Source organism: Numenius arquata, chromosome 19 (assembly GCF_964106895.1).
Source record: "Numenius arquata chromosome 19, bNumArq3.hap1.1, whole genome shotgun sequence".
Lineage (NCBI taxonomy): Eukaryota > Metazoa > Chordata > Aves > Charadriiformes > Scolopacidae > Numenius > Numenius arquata.
This window is the reverse complement of record NC_133594.1, coordinates 1,842,607-1,860,504: the sequence shown is the minus strand read 5'-3', so window position 1 is coordinate 1,860,504 and position 17,898 is coordinate 1,842,607. Positions and strand designations below refer to the sequence as shown.

At 50.2% G+C, this 17,898-nt stretch overlaps 1 protein-coding gene across 1 annotated transcript; it reads left to right on the top strand.

Annotated features, from left to right (window-relative positions):
* The first annotated feature begins 867 nt into the window (after positions 1-867).
* Positions 868-13,365, top strand: LOC141473614 (ectonucleoside triphosphate diphosphohydrolase 2-like). Its single transcript, XM_074161186.1, has 9 exons — positions 868-981; positions 3,565-3,682; positions 5,228-5,378; positions 6,105-6,264; positions 7,858-8,082; positions 9,739-10,011; positions 10,822-10,917; positions 11,871-11,999; positions 13,135-13,365. The coding sequence occupies exons 1-9, from the start codon at positions 868-870 to the stop codon at positions 13,363-13,365; spliced, it is 1,497 nt and encodes a 498-aa protein (XP_074017287.1).
* Positions 13,366-17,898: the final 4,533 nt, after the last annotated feature.

The following is a 17,898-nucleotide window of genomic DNA, read 5'->3' as shown; positions in this document are numbered from 1 at the left end:
GATGGGGACAGCCTGAAAGAAGCAACTCTCCTGGGACTAACTCATTTTTCTTCTGAAATTCTGGTTTTGGGGATGTGTCTTTGTGGCACCGGAAAGAAGAAAGTGGGTGCGTGTTCTGTAAACCCTGGGGGTTGGTTCTCTTTCACGGGGAGGCTGTCAGGAAGGGGAATGCAAGCACCTACACTGACTCTGGCCTTCTGCGGGGAAAAGACCTGAGCAGACCCTGCCATCTCCCCCCACACCACCACCAAAGACCAAAGCAGCCAGAGTCTCCTGCGGGTGGAAACCCAACCGTGCAGATGTTCTCTTGTCCCAGGTGCCACCTCAGAGTGACTGAGGAGGCAGGAGGAGTCTGAAGGAACCGAGCAGAACATCCGCTCTCTGCCCCAACCGATGGACGCGTGCTTGAAGGAAACCCCCCAGGTCCACCCCGGAGCCTGCAGATATAAGGTAAACCCAGCGACAAGCCGGTTGGTGTTTCCACGCGCAGCATACCAAACGCATGAGTTTTGCCTGCTTTCTGCTTATTACACAGCTGAGTTAACCTCACATTTCTGTTTACCTCCAGCCCGTCGCCTGGGGCGGTTTCGAGGTTGCACCGCTGCCTTTGCAAAGCCAGCACTGGAACGGGCACGAAGCCGTCGTTTTCTTTACTGCGTGGAGCGATGGAAGGGAGAAATGCCTGACGCATCGCAGCCGGGCCCAGGCGCTCCTTGTGGTCCCTGTGGCTTGGGGCTGGGCTGAAGTCAAGAGCCTGGCCCCGGCCCCGCCTCTCTCCTCTTTTTAAAGGTTATAAAAAGCCGCCGCTGCCAGTTTGCTGCTCCGCTGCTTCCTCTTTTGACTCTTTGCAAAAGGAGAAGGCGCTTCATGTCTTGGCGTGAACTCCTTCCCCCCTGGCTGGTGATCGTAGCAGGACTGACAGGCATCGTGCTCCTGTGCGTCTCCACTAAAGATGTGCCCGTCACCCCTCTCCGGACCAAGGTAAGGGCATCCCCGAGGGGCGGCCAAGCTGGGGGTCAAGCGGGGCAATAAACAGAGGACCTTCTCCTTGTCTGCGGGGCTGCTTCTTAAGGAGAACCTTGTTTCCTTGTGCAAGCCGCATATTTAAACTAAAACCTGGTGTGTTTTGTTGCTTTTTACATTCATTGCGCTACTGAGTTAGTTACTAGCCCGAAACAACAACCTGAGAAGGGGACTCGATCAAGACCATGAGGATGGGTTTGCATCCTTCAACATGCTGTAGCTTTTCAAGCTGAAAACAAGCCAAGCCCTTTGGCTGGTCAGGGAGATACAGGCTGGATGTCATCCAGCAGAGATGCTCACCACAGGCTGAGGAGAGGCAGCCCATGGCAGGGGCTACCCCAGAGCAGCAAGGGACCAGCGGTGTCTGTGGAGGGAAAGAGCTAGGTCCTTCTTGAAAGTCAGGAAAAAATTTGGCCCTGAACTTCTGCTTCTCCTCCATGCCTTCTCCTCTTCTGTCCTCTCTTGATTCTATCTGAAGAGCCAACCTGCTCTATACAGCAGGGTCAGACCTGCCCGGTGACCAGGGGCTTAATGCCCATCTGCTCTGCCTCTTGTGCACCCGCTGCTGAGGTGGCATCAGTGGCACGTTGTGGTATAATCAAAGGTAGGTTAACCTGTGCGTTTAGAGACACCACCCCTCCTCCACACTCCTCTCAGAAACAGAACTGAATCAAAAAAACCTCTTATTGCTCCATACTCTGCCCTTCCCTGGTGCTGAGCTGCGGCAGAAATGCGGTGATCCCTTCTCCTCCCTTGTGCTCCTCATTTTGTGAAGGAGGAAAAAAAATTCAGGTTTCTCCACCAAAACCATTCAGTTCTTCCTCTTCTGCGGCAGCTGACATGTCCCTGCGAGAAATACGAGCTGTCACTCCTGTGGGAGGGTGCCAGTAGGCTCGGGCAGGGAGTTCCATCCTCCTTTCGCATTTCTGCTCCAGCTCCAGTCCCACCAGTTCCTGGCCCGGGCGCTGTCTGGTGCAGCTGGGAGTGCCCAGGAAGGCAGCAGGCAGCCAGCTTCACTCAGAGGCTGCAGCCAGGCTCTGTCTTGTGCTAAAACCTTTCTGACGGTGTTAACACCAACCTCTCAGGATGTTTTTCCTCCCACTCAGTCACAGCTACCCCTATTTCTAAGATACAGCTTAGACCACGCACTACCACATACTTCCCAGATATCAAGTTCCTTTCCCGTCTGTGTAGGAGATGTCCCAGTTTGAGGTCAGGTAATAGAATCATAGAATGGTTTGGGTTGGAAGGGACCTAAAGATCATCCAGTCCCACCCCCTGCCCTGGGCAGGGACACCTCCCACCAGACCAGGTTGCTCCAAGTCCCCTCCAACTGGCCTTGAACCCCTCCAGGGATGGGGCAGCCACAGCTTCTCTGGGCAACCTGGGCCAGGCTCTCACCACCCTCACAGCAAAGAATACTTTATTGAGATCTCATCTACATCTCCCCTCTTCCAGTTTAAAACCATTCCCTTTTGTCCTATGGCTCCCCTCCCTGATCAAGAGTCTCTCCCCAGCTTTCCTGGAGCCCCTTTAGGGACAGGAAGGGGCTCTAAGGTCTCCCCGGAGCCTTCTCTTCTCCAGGCTGAACCCCCCCAACTCTCTCAGCCTGTCCTCACAGCAGAGGGGCTCCATCATAGGAGAGGTGCTCCATAGGGGAGGAGGAGGAGACCTTAGGCTAGCACTGGGGCTATTTTGAGTGTGGGGACATCCAAACCAGGAACAGGGCTGTGCTGCAGGTACCCCAGTGCCCTCTCATTTCTTAACCTCACACATGAGGTGTAGCTCAGCAAGGCTCAGTCAGCAGCAAATAGAGCAGACGCTGGGGGCTGCAAAGAGACTAAGAAAGCCCTCGGCCTCGCCACTGGACAGTAGGAGAACTGTCAGTGGACAAGGTGTTGAGAAATCTCATGTTTGCTGCTGCTATTTCTGCCAAGACGTAACCTCGTAACCAGGGCTGTTGCACTGGACAGTGAAGGTGCTGGTTGGTCCCAGCGCACTGCAGCTCCCACAGGTCTGGCAGGCATCGGGGCAAACCCAGCCCATGTCGCACCACCTCCGCAGTGGGGCAGAGTGGGAGTCTCCGCTTGCTCAGAAGCCACAGCACTCCAATTCCTGCACAAACCCCTTATCTCTTCAGCAAACCAATCCAGCAGCAGTTTGAGTCCCAGAATCAACCAAGAGCCTGCGCAGTGCCATCTCCCACTGCTTTAGGACCTGTTTTTCCTGAGCTCCAGGCAGCTCAGCTCTCAGCAGGAGCCCTCTGCCTGGTTTCAGGAAGAGCTACAGAGCGTGCCACTGCAGGGCTGACGTATTTCTGGGTGTTTCTCCACTCCTACTGCTCCTCATGTATATTCAGAAATGCAGATGGTTCCCTGAGAATCCACTTCATCTTCTGGCTTCACCCTTTCTTTGAAGGGAACAAGCTAACTCAAATACTGCAGTGCAGGCTCCGGGCTCACCGGCAGTACCTACATAATGCCAAGCTACCCTACAATAACAGTGGCATTTATCTAGAATGTTTTGGGGGTTTTTTTCCAGTATGGCATTGTCCTGGATGCTGGCCCATCCCGCACCATCCTGTTCATCTACCAGTGGACCACCATCAAGGCAAACAAGACCGGGGTGATCAGGGAATGTAGTTCCTGTCCCATACAAGGTAAGGTGCCTGATTCATGGTCTGTGGGAGTGGCATGGGATGGATGGAAACCTAGAGATCTGTGCGCGGACCATTGCTGCAATTTCCTTGGCTCCTGGATCATCTAGCAGTACGCTGAAATAGTGGTGATCGTGAAGCACAGGCTGCCTATTTTCAGCTTGGTTCTTCTTGACACGGGCAGATTTAGCCCTGCACAGCTGGACATCAGAGCACTCTGCAGTAGCAGGGGACAGGTTTTTTGGCCTGCTACAGGCAGGGAAGTCCACAGAGGGGCTGGTCCTGATGTCCATGTGGATCGGTGGCAGAGCTTCTCACCCAGATGAGACAGGGAACAGAGACAAATCTGGCTGCAGGGTGACTCCTGGTATCTCTGTCTCCTCCTGTACTCTGGGCAGAAAGTGGTGTAGCTCCAGGACAGAGCTACACCAGAGAAGATTCCAACCCCACATGCACAAGCATGAGTTCAGTTTGGGTTTAGATGTCACGTTTTGGAGAATATTGGGGTCTTCCTCACTAGTTTGAATCGGTTTGTCCCTGCTAGAAGCAGCTGTAAGGGTTTAATGCATTAAGGCTTGGGGTTTTCCTTCCCTATCTCTCCATCTTGCTTTGATGTTGAAGCCTGATTGTAGCAGGATGCTGGGAAACCCTGAACTCTCGGTAGCAGTGAGCTGTGGGAGGGCAGCTGCACAAGCAGCAGGGAAGAGGGTTTGTGCCCTTCCAGACTGTGAGCAGCACAAACCACATACAGAAGATGCAATAAGGGCTCCCTGAAACCTTGTTATATGTGTCCCTTCACTGCTGCCATGTTCACTGGCTGGTTTAAAAACAGCAACCATAGCTGTCTCTCTTCTAGATGTGAGTAGTGGTCCTTGGTCTGCATGGCAGCGTGGTCACAGCCTTTGAGTGGCCATAGGGCAAGCTCAGCCCTATACTGGGCCCGGGAGAACAAAGCACACCGGTGAGGGAGTCGCACAGCCTGGAAGGCAAGGGGGCAGAGGATGGGGAAGTGTGGCTCTTTCTGGGTAGCAGTTCAAAACCAGCATTTCAGACCCCAATGAATCTTGCCAGACAGATGAGTCAAGGCTTGCTCTCTGCACAGCACCAGCTTCCTCTGGAGCAGAAGTGTCTTGCTTGCAGGCACGGGGCTCGGAAGCCACCTCCACCAACACAAGAGGAAGTGGAGAGCGCTGACACATCAGCCTCAGCTCTATCCGCGTGACAATGTCTTTTTGCTTATCTTTTTATAGCAGCCACATTTCTTCTTCTGTGGGCCGATAGAGCATCAGTTAACAACATGGTCATTTACAGGATGGCTCAGCAGCAGAGCTTGTGTTCACTTTGTGCCATTTGGGATTTACACACACATGCCATTTTGCTCCCTGTACCATATTTCAGCAGGATGGCTCCCTGGAAGAACTCCTTCATTCTGCCTGTGACAGGTCCTGTCTTTAACCATGCCCAAGGACAGCAACCTCTTGGGTAACAGCTCTCACACTTCTCCCATGTCTTTCCCTAGAAAATTTCATTCTTTCCCCTGGTCCTCAGGTCTGGGAATCTCCAACTACTCAGAGTCTCCTCAGAAAGTAGGGAAGAGCTTGAAGCAATGTTTGAACTGGGCCCAGAAAGAGATCCCGGCAGAGCAGCACAGCCAAACCCCCCTCTACGTGGGAGCAACCGCCAGCACAGGGCAGCTGAAGTGAGTGAATGTTGCAAACCCACACCCAGAGATCAGCACACATCACGTGGATCATTCCGTAAATGCATCTCACCTTGTCTGCTCTGCAGTGTGTTTCATCCCTAAGCTGCTAGTCAGGTAAACCTTCTGCAGGTCCCCACGCACTTGAGGGGAGTACAGCATGGCTGTGTCTCCATACTGTCCCCTCCAAGCAGCCATGAGGACAGTCTTGCCACTGGTACTGGTCTGTGTAAAGTCTCCTTCACAATTAGAGCTTGGGAAAACATCCATCAGTGTGGAAGTTAAAGTGTTTTCAGTTTACACGACAACCCAGATGGCTGTGCAGGGGTGCTTCTCAGCAGCAGGTTGGGAGCAGTGGTGGGAAGATCCACCTTATCATACACACTTTGGTGGACCCTGTTCTATGTCACCTCATTACTGGGACCTTTATCTCCTTTTAGACACTGGGGAAAAGTAAGGACTGGAGGGAGGCAGGTCAGTAGGGCAAGGCCACAGGACCCCTCAGTGGCAGAAGGTACTGAACTCCCAAATTCTTGCATGGTGGCACAACTGCTCAAATGATCCCTCTGCTGTTGTTATCCTCAATGTCATGCGTGGGGAGAAGGAAGTAGCACAGGAATAGGATTGTCATTGTGTCTTCGTTCTGCTATCTAAAGTGAGGAGCACAGCAGCAAGCCCTGCAGGGGCTGTAACAACGAACATGCTTTCTTTTTCTTTTCTGTTTAGTCTCACGCGTCCCACCCTCGCTGACGGCTTCCTTGCAGCCCTGACTGTGGCCCTGAAGTCATCGCCCTTTAACTTTCAGGGGGCACACATCCTGTCCAGTCCAGACAAGGAAGCATTCAATTGGGTTGCTGTTAACTATGTCCTGGAGAACTTCTTCAAGGTAAAGGACAATCCTGCCTGGGGGGTAACAGAACTGAGCTGAGCACAACTCTCATTAGCAAACAGCCACAGAGACGTGTGGAGGGATCATTAAAGCCCTGTACTTTAAACAGCACTTAAGCACAGCTTCCGCTGTCTTTTAGAGAAGGCAGGTTAGATCCAACACCAGCTCTGGGGGACATAATGTAAGATGGTTAAAACTATACTGAAGGATCAAACCTCTAATATTGCCTTGCATGGACATGTCCATGCAGTTGCCCTAACAGATGTGAGGCTTTCTGGGCAGCACATCTGGGATGCTCACACAGGTAACCTTACAGAGCCTGGCCCTGGGGTGTCAGTGAGAACTCCACCGCCCTGACTCCTTGCAGCTCTCACTCAGCACCACTTCACCAAAAGAGTCATCAAGCAGTGGAACAGGCTGCCCAGGGAATGGTGGAGTCACTATCCCTGAACATATTTAAAAGCTGGGCAGACGTGGTGCTGAGGGACATGGGTTAGTGGTGGCTTTGTCAGTGTTGGGTTGATGGTTGGACTTGATGATCTTAAAGGTCCCTTCCAACCAAGACAATTCTATGATTCTATTCTATAACCTTACATAGCCTGGCCCTGGGGTGTCAACAAGAACTCCGCTGCCCTGACTCCCCGCAGCTCTTGCTCAGCATCACTGTCAAAGAGAGGTTGCTGCTATCTCTGTGCAATGCTGGGGGATTGCCACGGCAGTCCAGCTGTCCCAGGGGACACCCTGCCGATGGTGGACAGAGAAGCAGAGTCTTTTGCTGCCAAAGCAAAAGCCCATCAAATTTCCTCTCATTGATACACTAGCGAGAGTACAGCCCATGTCCCCAGCACAGGGGCCTAGCCTGTATTCAGAAGGCACTTGCTAAACAGAAATACATTTAAGTTTCCTTGCTCTACCCATGGCTTCTCAAGCCAAAGGGTCTCAAGAAGAAATCAAAGGGCGAGAGAAAGGTGGATTAGACTGAGTTATTCCACATCAGTGAAGTGAAAGGCAGTTCTGATAACCAGCAGCAAGCACGCACTGGTTGGGGAGTTGTTAGCCCTGCTGGCAGCAGCACAGCTTTCCCCAGCCAGGGACAGCTTGCACCCACATAAGCTTTCCTTCCTGTACTGCTAACTCCAGTGTTACCCAAATCAATTCTGCAAGACTGCAGGAGATGAAACCACAAGGTTCTTCTGACAGGAGGATCGCTTTAGCATCAAGGCAGCACTTAAAGCCCATATCTGCCCACCTGGAAATCTCCCTCCCATTTCCCCACCACTCCCCTCTCTTCTCTCCCCTGCTCCTACCTCCCGAGACCAGTGCCTTCAACACCCATCCAGGGTGGTGGGCCCTGTTTGCTCTCGCTGGTTGTGAGGAGTTCTCTGCGCAGAGGTACTTGTACGATGGCTCCTCTGTTCCCTCCAAAGCCACCAGTTCAGCATCCTTATGTCCTGTGGGGAAAAAAGAAAAAAGTTGGGCTGTACTGCACCAGAAAGCTGCCTTCTCTCTCTGTGCAATAATTCTTGCATCTGACTGTGACCCAGATGCAGAAGTCTTAAGAACTGACCTCTCTGGTTCGTTTTGGGTCAGTACGACTGGCGAGGACAGTTGGTCCCCTCTGGGAAGGGGATGGCAGGAGTCCTGTCCGTGGGAAGAACATCAGCATGGCTCACGTCCAAGGTGGAAGAAGGGAACCAGGCACCAAAAGGAGTGAGGCTGCAGCTGTATGGGCAGACGCACGACGTGCACACTCGCCACTGCCCTTGCCACGGCACCGACCAGCTCCGCAGCAGCCTGCTCTCTACACTCATTCAGGTGAGTTTCTGCCAGAAGGGCATTTGCAAGGTTCCTAGATACAACATCACTAAATGACAGTCACACCAAGGGGTAGCTGCTAACAGGGAAAATGCCACTGTCTTTAATAGAGGGCATTTGCATACATCTAAAAAAGCTCAGTGCATTTGCAAAATATACTCTCTATACCCAAATCAATGCCCTCCAAGCAGACACACAGGCACCCATGCAAGAGTTTCCTACTTGCAGGCTCTATTTGGCTCCTTACTTAATAGACACGAGAGCAAAACTGCTCTCCTCCAGAGGTACTAAGATCACCTTCAGAGTGGAGAGAGGCAAAGACTTCCCTTGGCTCCTCTGAACGGCTCCTCCATCCTAGAGGGGAGCCTAAACAGCAGCGCCCAGGAACCAACTGGGACCTTCCATTTGAGGTATTTGTGTCTCTTGCTGACTTAAATCCTGATGCAGTCTTTAAAAGAACAAAATTGCATTTTGAAAATATGCAGGTGTTTCAGTTCTTCCAAACTTTGTTTCATTTGAGGGGGAGGTGACAGGATCTAATGCAAATTTAGGAATCATTTTAGTCTCCACCAAAACTGAATTTTTCAGAAATAAACAACTACTCACTGCCCATTCTCTCGCCTCCCTATTAACCACACCTCCCCTTACTGAGACCTGAATGTCCCACATGGAGACCCACTTCATCACAATTATATTGGGGAATTCCAAGAGATGAGAAACTGATGCTTATGGGGTTGAGCCATTTGGAAGGCAGACAAGAACAGCCTCTTTCCTGCAACTAGAAAAAGGACAGGATTCATTGAAATCTTATTTCTGATCTAAGGGAGAGCAGATAGGGCTGGGACTCTGGATAGGGTCAGCAGGTTGAGGGAGGTCACCCTCCCCCTCTACTTTGCCCTGGTGAGGCCCCATCTGGAGCACTGGGTCCAGTTCTGGGCTCCCCAGTTCAAGAAGGACAGGGAACTGCTGGAGAGGGTACAGCAACAGGCTACCAAGACGATAAGGGGACTAGAACATCTCTCTGATGAGGAAAGGCTGAGGGACTTGGGTCTGTTTAGTCTGGAGAAGACAAGACTGAGGGGGTATCTGATCAATGCTTATAAGAGTGGGTGTCAGGAGGATGGGGCCGGTCTTTTTTCAGTGGTGCCTAGTGACAGGACAAGAGGTAACGGGCTCAAACCAGAACATAGGAAGTTCCATCTCAACATGAGGAGGAACTTCTTTGCTGTGAGGGTGGCAGAGCCCTAGAACAGGCTGCCCAGAGAGGTGGTGGAGTCTCCTTCTCTGGAGACATTCAAACCCACCTGGACACGTTCCTGTGCAACCTGCTCTGGCAGGGGGTTGGACTGGATGATCTACAGAGGTCCCTTCCAATCCCATATCATTCTGTGATTCTGACTCCTCAGCCTCCCACAGCAGGTCTGGGCATTGCAGCTTGCCCTGAACTTTGTGGGAGCTGGGATCCTGCTGCATCACTCTTGCAGTTGACTAGTTGGAATAAGGTTTGGCAAACCTTTTGCAGCCTGAGGGCTTAATTACAACATTGTCATGCCAGAGGAAAACTGTTCTTTGCTGTGTTACATTTTGCCTTCCTTTGTGAAGCCCTGGGATGCCAATGTCCTGTTTTGCTGTCTCTGTTTTATTCTGCTTCTCTAGGATCAGCGAAGAGCTAAAACTGTGTCTAATCCCTGCTGGCCCCTCTCCTACTCCCGGGAAGTGCAGTGGCAATTGGTGCATGCTGGGCCTTGTGCTATCAGTGGTGACACATGGGACATCCCTGGTCCCGAGGAGGTCTTCAACATCACCGGCACCAGCAATCCCACCGCCTGCATGAGACTCGTGCAAAACCTGCTCAACATTTCCTCTTCCTGCAGCTTCCTCACGCGTGCCCCCAGCAATGCTTCCAAGCCCCTCCAGACCAGGTTTCTGGTGGGTTCTCATTTACACTGGGGTAGGCAACTGGTATGGAGAATCCATGAAATGGGACCAGTTTGATCATTAATATGTTCTGCTCTCTGCTAGCCAAGAGGGCCAGTGCTCTGGCTAATGCTGTACACGTGTGCTTTGTCCTGTCCCCCTCATTGACACAAAGCTGTCCAAACATGGACCACAGCTTCCCACCAGTGACTCTGGTCGGGCTTTCTTCATCCATGTCTCAGCAACATCTGCTTGCGAGACAAACTTTGGGGCTCCACGGCACCATAAGGGAGTTCATGTGAGCCAGCTTAGGGCAATCAGGAGTTCTGTTTTGAGCAGGTTTTCCCAAACAAAGTTTGTGGTGAAGCTGAAGGTCCTCTGCCACTCCCTTAGCAAACATCTGGGCACACTCCACCACAAGCATACTTAGATCTGAGACCCCGAACCTAGTGTCCAAAGTTGTTGGGTTGTTAAGCCAGGACCAGCTTAAGATCCTAGGAAAAATTGAGCACAGAGGGAGGAATTAGAGAAATCTCCCCATCTTCCTGCTCCTGAGAGCCTCCCATGGACATGGTCCCAAGGAGCATATGGTCCTGCCTACTTAGCCAGGCAGGGCCAGGAAGGCTGCTGCATGCAAGCTAGAAACAGCCCAGTTTGCACCCACGGGAGGCCCTGTAACCACCACCACAAACACACAGACAGGGCACCCTGGCAACGTGCCCCACATGCCCCCACAGCCACTGACTTTCCTACAGGCACCATACACAACACAAAGACACAGAGCGCAGTCCAACCTGATGATCATTTCTGCTCCTGTTGTAGGTGATTTCCGAGGCCACGGACTTCCTGAGAGAAATGGTACCCTCTCCTGACTTGGGTCAGGCAGTCAAAAGGCTTTGTGGAATGTCCATCAAAGAGGTAACTGTGGAATAACTTAGTGTGCAGGGAGAGAGGGAAGCAAAGAACAGTCCGTTGTATAAGCCCATGTGGCTCAGACTGACAGAGCCATAAGTTACTGTCTCTCTCAGGGTAAAAATTGGATTTGCCTGTTTTGGGGTTTTTTTAGTGGTGTGGTTTTTTTTGTTTTTGTTTTTTTTACTTTGAGGAAACAGGCTTCACTTATTTTTCCTTCCTCTCAAATCCCAGCTGTGGCTGGTAACACCTGGACTTAGTTAAATGAAAAGCCACAAGTATTATTTACTGCATATTAAGGAGTAAACAGGAAGGCTGTCTGCTCCCTCCTGTGCATCACCTTGGTCTTCCTGTACCCTCCTCTCCTTCGACGCAAGGAACACATTCACTCAGACTCCAGGGGCTTTCCCATGTCACCTGGGCTCACAGAGACCAAACCTGGGGAAATTTAAGTTCTTTCTCTCAGTTAATGGCTTGTGAGGTCACCCTCACTTGCACCTACACTGACCTAGCACCCACAGTAACATTCAAATTGGAGAGTTTCTACAGGGTTTGCTGATGGGGCAGCAAAGCCCATAAGCTGTTCCCTAAAGCCTTCTCTTCCGGATAGAAGAGAAAGATCTTGTTAGTGCTCCTATTGAGAGAAAGGCTACAGCATTAGCTCAGCCTAATTAGAGAACAGAGAATCATACCAAGCAGTTCACCTGGAGGAGACCTGAAACTGCCTGGTCTCTAATAAGATGGGGACAGAGGCACTAAGAGATAACACTGGTTCCCAGACCACAGCCCAGTGGGTGCAGGAAACATGGATTCAGCCTGCATGGGACACAGCCCCCTCCTCCAGTCACACAGTCAGTCCCAGAGCAGGAGAGGAGAGGTTATAGCAGACCTGAAATTCAGCTATTGAATATTTACTACTTTTCTTTTTCCCCCCCATCTTCTTTTGGAAATGGTACCAGCTGGTCAAGGAGTCCCAAAGAAGCCTGGATACACTTGCTGATTACTGCCTTGTGTCTGCCTTCATCTTTCACCTCAGTACGAAGGGATACGTTGACTTTGATGGGTCCGTTTGGACTGCGTTCCAGAAGGTCAGTGGCATTTCCAGTTAGAAGGGAGAGCTGGTTTCAGTAACGCCAGCCCATCTCCACTCCTACAAGCCCTCCCCAGCTAGGTTTCTCCAGCAATATGTTTTTGCAAAATAAATTCACAATTTCACTGAATTTTCACTGAATTTTTTAGAGTTGGAAGGGACCATAAAGATCATCTAGTCCAACTCCCCCGCCGAAGCAGGATTGCCCAGAGCAATTGTGATAAGCAAGAAAACCAGTGTCAGAGACCTAGAGATCACACTCGTCCCCACTAAAAAAGAGATGGGTCAAAACCTCATCTGAAGCAATACCATCTTTAAGAGTCTGTGCCCAACAGGGAAAGAAGTATGGCTTGATCACCACTTAACAACAAATAGCTGATAATACTTCCTGAGCCAAAAGATGCTGCCCTACCTCTCTGCAATCACCTTTATACTAGTGAGGGTTTATAACGAGCTTATAAGGCCTGAAATTGCTTCAGGATCTGCAGCCCCTGAGGAAAAGAGGATTTGATTCAAGCCCTCCCCTTCACAAAAGAAAAGACAGCCTGTTCCCAGACCTCTTCACAACTCACCAGCAAGGTGATGTCCCACTGAGCAGGGTCACATCAGTGACAGCAGTTCAGCCAGCCACGTGGTGATGATCAGGCCAAGGTGAGGTAATGAGGCGGGTCCAGGGTCCATCCGGGGAGTCCACTCTGGAAAGCCAGAGGCAAGCTACCTGCAACATAGGTCTGAGGTTCAACCAGGCAACAGGGCCAGAAACAGAAGTACCCACAACGTAGACCCCAGGTCGATCTGGGGACACCAGCCAGTCAGCAGGAGAAGGAACAGCACACACCTACAGCACAGCTTAAGAAAAAGATGGCTGCCCAAGCCAGGGCTTAAATGGAGCTCCCAGGCCTATGGGCAGAGGGGGTGGGTGGAAGTGCCAGGTGAGACTTGTCAGGGCAATTAAGGCCAATTAGTACACTCAGGGCACTGATAGTGGGAGAGCTCCTCATTTTGAGCCTAATTCTTGGATCAATCTCAAATAACTCAAATAACTCACAGGCCTTGGGCCTATGCACAGAAACGCAGCTGGAGTCCAGGCTGTCTCCTTCTCTTCTTACCTCTTCTCCTTTGTATTTCAATAGATGGGTGATACAACGTCTGGCTGGACTCTTGGGTACCTGCTCAGCCTCACCAACACCATCCCCCACGACAGCTCAAGCTTCCTCAAGGGGATTGAACCAGGGGTCTGGTCTTTGCTCCTCATCCTCTTTGTCACGCTGCTCACTGGCTCTTTCATGCGCATCTCATACCGAGTGATGGTCAAGGAGAACAGCCTGAGTAACAGGAACAGCAGTGTTTTTGATGACAACTGACCGTCATTCTGGGACTCGATGCTCTTGCCAGAGTAACAGGGTACAGACAGAAATCACACAGGTGTAAGTCACTGGGGGATGGAAGTGATTTTCCTGCAGGACTCCCAGAGCCTCAGTGCCTTATTTCAACTCGCTAACACTTGCACTACCGTACTTTGAGACAACGGATCCTCGGCAGGAGGCCTGTGCTTCCCGGTGGATGGCAAGCAAACATTCAAATGCCCAAGAGAACAGCCTGCGCAGATCTTGCTCGGGCTGTGGCTGAAATTGCTCACGTCAGCCTAATGAAACGATGCCTTTGAGCAGGCAGGCCCTGAGCTATTATAAAGTTAATATTGAATAATGCTGTCTAATCAGGAGAGGTGGTGTCTGAAAAAGGTGCTCTGTCCTCTTCTGTGCCCACAAGAGGGATGATACCTGCAGTATCGCCACTAGTGAAGACTGGAACAGTATTAAAATATAATCAGAATATAACAGCCAACAACTTACTGTGTTCTAGGGAAGAAAGGAGGTATTTTCTGCCAGCTACTACTGATCTGTCTGTTCTTCCACCTCAGCAGCAGTATCCATGCACCCCTTCCAGCAAATGCTCCGACTGACCAAGAGTCCTTGAAAAGCAGTAGGTTTTGGTCTTGGACCCTACAACATGTAGGATCAACGTGGTCTCGGACCCTACAACAGAGCATCAAGGGAGAAACAAAGGGGACAGAGGTGCAGCTGAGTTCCCCTCAGCTGACTCATGGCAACACAAGGTTAAAATTGCCAATTTAAACTCTTTAAGCAGAACTTAAATTAACACATTTCATTTCACATCTACTAGAATCGGGTGCATGCTGTGCTGAAGTTCCCCACTTTGTTCGTTTGCACTGAACTGCTTGTCTCGCTGACTCTGAAGAATCTCAGCTAATATTGTCCTTTAGGCAAGAGCAGGCCCAGGAACAGAAGCTTCCCTAATTGCCAGTCCAATGACTTTCATATTAGATTGTGACCAGAGTTACTTTATAATCTAATAGTCAGGCTTCCTCTGGCACTTGGCCGTCATTCCAGCTCCTCTGGTCTGCTCTGCTCGCCTAAAAGATCAGGTGCTGTACAAATTCCTCATGCTATTGTGGCAAGGGGAAAAGGGATGGATTCAGACTAAGACTGTCCTTGGACTAAAGCATTGAGAGTTCACTTCTCCAGTTGCTTCAGAGACTTAAACACACAGGCTGTTAAAAGCCCAAGGGACAAGTGTCTCCTACTCATTTCAGACCACTTTAAACAGAAATTTAAATGCTCACAGATGCAGTGATGTGCCTTGCAGGATTTTTAAAGCTACCATGTCACCCAACTCCTTTCAAATTTGGTTATTAATTACTTGTGCTCCCAACTAATATATAGAACACCTCGCATCCCCCATAATATTGGGGTATTCATAAATTTTCAGGCCAATTAATGAAGGTTTGGAACCTGTCGGTCAAGTTTGGAAGGGTGCGGAAACAGATTTAAACAAGCTTCATATTCATTTCTTTGAGTTACACGTTAGATATTTTTAATTATATCATGTTATTAAAGATATTTTAATAGACTGTCTGTGTTATTCTTGGCAAGAGATCAAAGCAGGGGTGCTATTGTGAATACAGAGGGTTTCAGTGAGGAGGATGGGGGATGCTGATTTTGCCCCTGTTTACTCAAGAGCTGTGTACTTTCGGGGTACACAATGAGAACCCCTGAAGGCACTTTCTTCCCAGTGGCAGGCAGAAAGAAAATGACTTCAGATAACCTGGCTGCTGCTATTTAGTTGATGAGAGACGTGTCTACATCTTTGATGTGTTCTTTGCTGAAACCATCTGAAGAAGGTAGGAGGGATTCAGGCAAGCCTGCATAGAAAAAAAAGAAAGAGGTTATCAGGGAGTCAGCGATATCGGGGAAATTCCTGAGACTTCATTCCTCCCACAGCTGGAAATGCAATCATTAGACACGGCCCTGGCTCTTTGACCTGTCAGCACGCAGGAGAACTGTGGCACTCCTGGCTGAGATTTGTGACCGGCCCAAGAAGAATCCTGCCACTGTCACAAATGGAAATAAGCCAGAGAGATGCCAGGAACCCCAGGAGCCCAGGTGTTCTGACCAGCTCAGTCATTACACCCTCTTGATTTGAATACTAGATCACAGGCTCCAAGAGAAAAGGACGTTGGCTGGAACTTCTCCAAGCTCTTGTTTAGAAGCTTTGGGACTTCCATGCAGATAAGAAGTGAGCAATTAGGCCAGAAGCTCAGCATGTCCTCCTGACACTTTGGTTTTGTGTCTCATTTGCCACTGGGCTGTATTGAGTGATGGCACGTACAGGTGGCCTAACTTGCCCCATTAAATCCATGACACTTGAGCCAACATTTGACATCCAGCCACTGCTCCGCAATGCGAAGACAACCCACAACTGCTTGATTTAGAGCAGAACCTAAACTCTTGAGCTAAAAGCTGCTGTGCATATGTGTTCTCATATAACTACTGTGCTGTCCGTCTCAGGCTGCAGCCCCCAGCAGCTCCAGGAAAGATTCAGCTTCCTCAGCACAGGAAGGACATGGACCTGTTGGAGCGGGGCCAGAGGAGGCCATGGAGATGCTCCAAGGGCTGGAGCCCCTCTGCTGTGAGGACAGGATGAGAGAGTTGGGGGTGTTTGGCCCAGAGAAGAGAAAGTTCCAGGGACACCTTAGAGCCCCTTCCTGTCCCTAAACGGGCTCTTCCAGGAGAGATGGGGAGGGACTTTTTACAAGGGCATGTAGTGATAGGATGAGGGGTAATGGGTTCAAACTGAAAGAGGGGAGATTGAGATGAGAGCTCAGGAAGGAATTCTTAGCTGTGAGGGTGGTGAGACCCTGGCCCAGGTTGCCCAGAGAAGCTGTGGCTGCCCCATCCCTGGAGGGCTTCAAGGCCAGGTTGGAGGGGGCTTTGATCAACCTGGTCTGGTGGGAGGTGTCCCTGCCCAGGGCAGGGGGTGAAGCTGGGTGGTCTTTGAAGCTCCCTTCCAACCTGAACCATTCTATGATTCTCTTTCCATCTGGCAGAAAAAAGAAACACTTACAGATGTATTTACTAGGCAGTGAGCTGATTGGTATTTTAAAATCCCTGAAGAGTGTTTTTAGTCCTAAAAAAGGCAAAAACCAGCAAAGTGGGAACCTGAGAGACTAATGGAAACTAAGTAATGTATTCCTTTCTCCCTGTTCTCTATGGAAGCAGCTCCTTCATGTCAGCACTATGTAAATTTGCAGAATTAATCCCCAGATTACCTGGACAGCAGAAATCTACTTAAAAGGAGATTCTAGATTAACTCACTCACTTTGAAACAAAGATGCTTGCAGGCCTTTGGTTACACTGCAATTGTGGAAATGATTAATAATGAGGATTTTCTAACTGTCCATAAATTCTTTATGTTTATGCATAGCTCCCTCGTTTCTCACTGGGGCTGGACCATGGGAGAGCTCTTCTGACAGATAATGTCTGCTGACATGTAACGGCAGTTCTGCTGCCATCAGCAAGCATCAATAAGAAGGAAATCTAAAGTACTAGACATAAAAAACTGACACCAGAAACACTTTCTCTATTTTAGCTCCAGAAACACAATAGGTTAGCTGACCTGCTGCTGGCTAGAGCGGCCTAAATGTCATTTCAGCATGTTTGTAGGAGGCTCCTGTCTTTCTTCCAGTTTATACCACTTCCAAAGCATCATGGATTCCCAACCAGTACACCCCATCTGGGTTGTGCCAATGAATCCTCATGAAAATTGAGAGAAATAATAGTTTATTGCCTGCGGTCCCATTCTGCAGTACAAAGTTCACCGCCACAGGACCAGAGCTCTTCTTTCTTCCTATTCTGACACACCCAGGCTCCATGTGGTTGTAGAAGAGAGACCTAAACTGAGTCCTCTCCTCCCTCTTGGTACCTGCTGTACCCGAGGCGGGGCTGTAGATAACTGTAGATAACTGTAGATAACCCGAGGCGGGGCTGCTTTTTGAGATACAGGTATTTCACAGGACACTTATGGATGAATTAGTTCACTGGGATTTCACAGAGCAGGGCTCTCCACCAGGTGCTGTCACCTACCTTATCTTGGCATCATGAGAAGGTCACGCATGCTTCAAGGACTTTGCAAAAGGGCAACGAGGATGATTCAAGGATTGGAGCATCTCCCTTATGAAGAAAGGCTGAGAGAGCTGGGACTCTTTAGCCTGGAGAAGAGAAGGTTGAGGGGAGACCTTATGAACGCTTCCAAGTATCTAAAGGGTGGGTTGAAGGAGGAGGGAGCCAGACTCTTTTCAGTGGTTGCCAGTGAGAGGACGAGGGGCAACGGGCACAAGCTGGAACACAGGAGGTTCCACTCAAATATGAGAAAAAACTTCTTCCCAGTGAGGGTGCCAGAGCCCTGGAACAGGCTGCCCAGGGAGGTTGTGGAGTCCCCGTCTCTGGAGATTTTCAAGACCCGCCTGGATGCTCCTGAGTAACATGCTCTGACATGCTCTGGGCAATCCTGCTTCAGCAGGGGAGTTGGACTAGATG